General features: G+C 40.8%; 2 protein-coding genes across 2 annotated transcripts in view; both read right to left on the bottom strand.

Moving 5' to 3' along the window:
- Window positions 1–300: 300 nt before the first annotated feature.
- On the bottom strand, window positions 301–5,415 carry il22 (interleukin 22). The gene is made up of 7 exons (XM_056424642.1): window positions 3,994–5,415; window positions 2,882–2,952; window positions 2,467–2,668; window positions 1,867–1,932; window positions 1,621–1,770; window positions 1,066–1,125; window positions 301–716 (listed from the first exon to the last, which is right to left on the bottom strand). The coding sequence occupies exons 3-7, from the start codon at window positions 2,638–2,640 to the stop codon at window positions 606–608; spliced, it is 561 nt and encodes a 186-aa protein (XP_056280617.1). The 5' UTR covers window positions 2,641–2,668; window positions 2,882–2,952; window positions 3,994–5,415; the 3' UTR covers window positions 301–605.
- A 102-nt stretch (window positions 5,416–5,517) lies between these two features.
- The window catches only part of mdm1 (Mdm1 nuclear protein), a gene marked incomplete at its 5' end in the record, with an annotated part of 5,166 nt that continues 4,919 nt past the window's right edge, over window positions 5,518–5,764 (bottom strand). Inside the window, one exon of the mRNA XM_056424632.1 lies at window positions 5,518–5,764. This exon is cut by the window's right edge and continues 54 nt beyond it. Within this exon, the coding sequence (XP_056280607.1) occupies window positions 5,709–5,764 (56 nt within the window).

Here is a 5,764-nt window from a genome sequence, read left to right as displayed (position 1 = left end):
AGTCTCGTGTATTTGTGAACGATGAAGCCTCCATGACCACCATCGTTAGTCACGGAGTTCCACAAGGTTCTGTGCTGGGGCCGCTTCTATTTACTTATACATGCTTCCTTTGGGCAATATTATCAGGAAACACTCCATAAACTTTCATCGTTGTGCAGATGATACTCACTTATATCTATCGATCAAACCAGAGGAAACCAACCAACTCAGTCAAATTAAAGCATGTCAATGGATGACCTGCAACTTCCAGATGTAATAAGAATATGAATACAAACAATAATACAGAGAGACGAGCCAACGTTCATATTCCAAAGCAAACTTTATTTGTTTTTCAAGTAAACACAGTTTATTGAGTGCAACGTTTCAATACTGTAACTCCTAATAATAATAATAATAATAATAATAATGAGCCATAATATGGCAACGAGGTCGACGCCAGCGTCCTTTCAGGTCAAAAAAACTCTCTGATCAATAAATAAATAAATAATCGTCAATATAAATACTGTATCAAAACTCTCGGATGTGTTGTGAAATGAAATAGATCCTGAATAAATAGAAGTATAAAAGCTGCTGGTATAAAAGGGATAAATATGATAAATAAGACGTTAGTTGGCGTTGGCGGTGTCGTTTCGGGGCTGGATGCAGAAGTCCTGCAGGTACGTGAACAGGATGTCGATCTCGCCGACCGCTTTGTTCATCCCGCGCTCGCCACCCATCTGAAAGACAAGAGAGACGCACACAAGCTCTATTGGTTTATGACTCGATAACATTTTCATGATCGATTCATCTACTGATTATTCTCTCAGTTGATCTATTAGTTTAGTTTATGAAATAGTAGAAACATTACCATTAAAAGCCAAATGTGATGTCTTTGATTTACAGTTCATCAGTTAAAGTATGTTTACTGACACAAGACAAAAGAAATCTAAATGTAAAAAAATTTAAATTTTTAAATATTTAATTTTTACATTTATTTTTATTTTTTATTTGTACTTAATATTTTTTATGTATTTAGCAATTTTGTAATTTTGTAATTTTGTAATCAGCTTCAAGTCAAAGTCTCACCTCCGTTAGCTTCTTGCGAAACGCCACCGCGTGCTGGTGATCGTGATAGTGAGTCACGTTCTGCAGACACAGAGAGGACGAGGTTAGCAGCTGCTAGCATCTCTGTGTTGTAAATATGAGCGACTGCGGTTAGCTTAGCTTAGCATAAAGACTGGAAGGGGAAACAAGAAGTTATCTGACAGATTTCATAAAGATGGTCGTTCCCATGCTAGCTTTCCCTCCCTGTCTTTCAGTCTTTATGCTAAGCTAGCTCTCTCCTGGCTGTATAGCAATAATTACCGTAGTTATTTTCTCATTTAACTCTCACCAGAAAATAAGCCAAATAGTCATATTTCTTAACGTTGGACAGGCTAACTTTTCCCTCCGTTTCGAGTCTTTATGCTAAGCTAAGCTAACTAGCAGCTAGCAGCAGATGCATAATCACTGCGGTATCAATCTGCTCATCTAACTCTCACTAAAACAGCATTGTAGCATTTCTTTGCACAGGCTAGCTTTCCCCCCCTGTTTCCAGTCTTCATGCTAAGCTACGCTAGCATCCCATCATGTGACACTCACACATCCTTGAGTCTGCAGGTCCTCGCTAACGCGGGTGAGGTCGGTCTTCAGCCGGTGCATGTTGGGGTGCGTGTTGTCGCGCTGGTGCAGGATGTTGTTCAGGTAGAAGTCCAGGATGTTGGCGTGCAGGCAGCAGATCTTCAGGTGGTCCTGGAGGAGGCGGAGAGGTCAGAGGTCAGAGGTCGAGCCTTACGTTGAGGCTTCTACAGACTGAATTGTGTTACCGCTCCTTTAAGAGAGCCTCACCTGGTCGGGGTTGACTCTGGACAGCAGCCGGATGCTGGAGTCGTCCTCCGTCTGGATGCCCTGAGCCTGGAGGCACAAAACACATGAGCCCCAAAATACACAAAGATCTGACCTCAGTGACCTCAGAGCGACAGGAAAGATGAATGTAAAGCTACGGAGTCCCATTAGGGACAAACTATATATTTAAAGTTATAAAGCCACATTTCTATTCACAGTGGAATTCTGAAATTAGAGGTAACTAGAACAATTTCCTAAGTGTTGTACTTGAGAACCATTTGAAGCTACTTGTACTTCACTGAAGTTTTTTAATTCATGCAACGTGAAACATTTACATGAATTCTCAAGCAAATACTTCAAAGACTTTCGTTACTTTGCAGATTCTGGATTTATATTTTATAAAATATGAAGCGTTTAATGTTCATGGACAATACATTATAATAGTTACACAATGCATATTTTATGTATATTATTTCATAATAAGTGTGACTTAATAATCTGTCTTTAATTACTGATTAAAGAGGCAAAAACATCTATTTGTTGTCTTAAAATCAAACAAGGCATTTAATGTGAAATGTATATATTTTGAAATGGACCACTCACGTGTCGGGACACTTCCTGGACCGCCTGGTACGTCTTGTGGCTCCTCAGAGGCTTGCTGAGCGGCCGGTCCACGGGCAGCGCCGCCGCCCAGCCAATCAGGAGCAGCGGCAGCACGACCAGCATGGCGGCGGTCGGGCGGACGGCGGCGGAGAGAGCGGCGGAGACGAGCTTCATGGTTCAGGAGGAAGAGTTTCAGGAGCGTCTACAAGAGAGGAGAGAACGTATGAGCTACGTTTAAAAAACATCAAACTGTGAATGAGTGGATGGATGGATGGGTGGATGAGTGGATAGATGGGTGGATGAGTGGATGAGTGGATAGATGGATGGATGGGTGGATGAGTGGATAGATGGATGGATAGATGGATGAGTGGATAGATGGATGGATGGATGAGTGGACCCGAGTGTGTTCCCTCACCTGTCAGTGGATGCTGGTGTGAAGACGTCTCTCTGCTCCGTCTCTTTATACACATCATCCTCCGCCCACCGCTGCAGAATATAGGACAGGTAACCATCCAAAAACCCCATCACACACACACACACACACGCACACACGCACACACACACGTCAGTGCTGAGCTGGTGCAATCTGTGTTTACCGTCACTTACACAGAGAGGAAATTAGTGGAGGTGTGACGACAAACTATGAATAATGTTTGTCATCGATTTTTTCTGAAAGAGAACTTTGTAATTGTACTTCTCCAGTGACATCACTTCCTCTCTTTTCAGTGTGTGTGTGTGCACTCTCCCTGATGGAAGTTGTTTCGTAAACTTCTCTCGGTTGCATCACATTTAAGGGTCGTTGCGAGTGGGTTAATGTCGTTTAATTACGCGACAATTAAAATGCTGACGAGCTCTGACGGGCGTCGAGGAAACGTTTCGTAAAGCTGTACGTTTTCATGACGCAATCACTGAGACACGCTATTTGGGTTATGAGCTGCAAAAATAATATTATTTCCTTTAATTTCCATGATTGTCTAAATTTATACATATTTTTATATGTATATAAGTATATATATGTATACATATATATACGTATACGTATATATATGTATATATTTTAAGTGATAATCGAGAGAAAATAAATAATATCAAATCAATGATTCATCACCTTCACGAAAACCCTAAAAAAGAAAGAAGTATTAAAATAATTAATCAAAGGTTGAATAATAATTAGATTTGTTTGATTTTTGAAAATATTTTTTCAAATGTATATTTTTTATCTGTGTAAAAAAGAAAATCGTCAGAAATGTTATTTGGGTTTCTCCAGAGTGTCTCGTGGGCGAGTTTCAACCCAGCCGATCGATCACTCTCTGATCACTCTGATCAATACCAGGACCAGAGGCAGACTTTACAGAACCGTGTGATCCGACAGACGGACGTTGTCGGTTCATCTGCAGTGGAAGTCATCCGGTAACAGCTGCGTATCGTCTGCATAACGATGAATGCAGAACAGGAGGGGACCCAGGAGGAACCCCTGTGGGACTCCACCAGCAGAGCCAGACACTTGTTTCCCCTTTTTCTCAGCACCTGTAACTTCCTGCCAGGCGGATCTTTTCCTTGAAGCTTTTGTTTGCCGGGTGTGAAGTCAACGGATCGAGTTTCTGAGTCGGAGAGATGAAGACATAAAGACCCCTCTAAGGACACAGAGGGTTCCCATATTCACATGCAGATTAAAACTATATTCTTTAATCGCTCATATTTACTCGTTTCCGATCTGACTGCTGCTTCTGTAGCGCAGATCTTCAGAAGGTCGGTTCCACAAAGTCATCGAATGAGGTTTCAGATGTCCTCGTCACACATCAGGCATGAGATGTCGCAAACAGTTCGGAGGTGTAAGAAGAAAAGGGAAGTGGAGCACCCAGTTATCAATGAGCAGAAGTAACCACGGAGACGGTGAGCGGCCGGGAGCCGAGCAGCTGGAGGTCCAATCAGTACCAACACGTCATGTTGTTGTTCAAAAGCAGGATTAAATAAACAAATAACGGGATCTATTGCCTTAATTCCAGCAAAAGACATTGAGATATATATATTTAGAGATATATATTTATATATATAGATATATTTATAATAAAGTACTATTCCGTATATGCAATTTATTTATTTTACATATTATTATTAAAGATATATAGTTATTTTTTACAGAAGTGGTGGTCAGGAGAGAGAATGCAGCTTTAACACATGAAGCAGAGACTTCTATACAACCAGAGGAGTCGCCCCCTGGTGGTCAGGAGAGAGAATGCAGGTTCAACACATGAAGAAGAGACTTCTATACAACCAGATGAGTCGCCCCCTGGTGGTCAGGAGAGAGAATGCAGGTTCAACACATGAAGAAGAGACTTCTATACAACCAGAGGAGTCGCCCCCTGGTGGTCAGGAGAGAGAATGCAGCTTTAAGAGCTCAAAATCAAAATAAATGTATATTTTCGGTGTTATTTTAAGGTGTTGAGTTTCTAGACGTATTAAACGATGTTAGCGGTCTCGTTGCTCCAATGAGGAAACGTTCTCATCGATGATGTCATCACAGAGATTTCGGGTTGTTTGTTCTGGCCTGAAGTCCATTAGAGGGGAATTCACACACTTTATTCTTGCTGGTCATGTGTGTGTGTGTGTGTGTGTGTGTTTCAATAGTGTGAGTCGCTGCCAGGTAATCGGTCCTCTCCGTGTCCGGGGGAAGTGATGACGATGTTTGTTCTTCCTCCTCTACGACCTCCGACACACGTCTTTTAAGTGAGACAATAGAGTACTCATGGTAGTTGTACTTCTGTTGAGTTTATATTAATATTTATACTTCCACTCCACGTCTCACAGGGAAATATTTTATTTTTTATTTCACTATATTCATCGACATTTTTTAATTGATAGAGTTGTTTCCTGATTGAATCTTTTTCTTGTATTTATTGTCCAGAGTCGTATGAAGTTGTGCTACTTGAGTTTATTTTGAATAATTAATCTCATGTGTTTGTTTCTGGAAACTTTTAAGGGAAGTTTAAACGAGAGTAAAATACGTCAGGGAAACACCCTCTGAAGGTCAAAGGTCAACACACACACACGTTGTTTTTATATTTTTGTTTATGACATAAAAACCAACATGACTATTTGTTTATGTCTCAACGTGATGATTACTAAATAAACAAAGTACTGGTTCTATAAAAACATCTATTACTGTGTGAAAATACATTTAAATTAATGATATATTAAAATATTCTCTGATTGTTGAGCAACAGAGATTTGGGGGTCAAAGGTCATCTCTTCCCCCAGAAGTACTCCCGTCTCTTCTGAGCGCGCTCCAGCACGGCGG

The sequence above is a fragment of the Pseudoliparis swirei genome, chromosome 10 (assembly GCF_029220125.1).
Source record: "Pseudoliparis swirei isolate HS2019 ecotype Mariana Trench chromosome 10, NWPU_hadal_v1, whole genome shotgun sequence".
Classification (NCBI taxonomy): Eukaryota; Metazoa; Chordata; class Actinopteri; order Perciformes; family Liparidae; genus Pseudoliparis; species Pseudoliparis swirei.
The sequence above is the reverse complement of the archived record's forward strand: the minus strand, read 5'-3'. Positions and strand labels throughout refer to the sequence as shown.

What these genes read in the sequence shown, in the direction of transcription:
- il22 (XM_056424642.1), bottom strand. Translation starts at nt 2,640, where the DNA reads ATGAAGCTCGTCTCCGCCGCTCTCTCCGCCGCCGTCCGCCCGACCGCC. An exon ending in CCAGAGTCAACCCCGACCAG is followed by an intron (nt 1,771 to 1,866) that starts GTGAGGCTCTCT and finishes CGCCTCCTCCAG; the next exon opens with GACCACCTGAAGATCTGCTG. An exon ending in ACCTGCAGACTCAAGGATGT is followed by an intron (nt 1,126 to 1,620) that starts GTGAGTGTCACA and finishes CTGTGTCTGCAG; the next exon opens with AACGTGACTCACTATCACGA.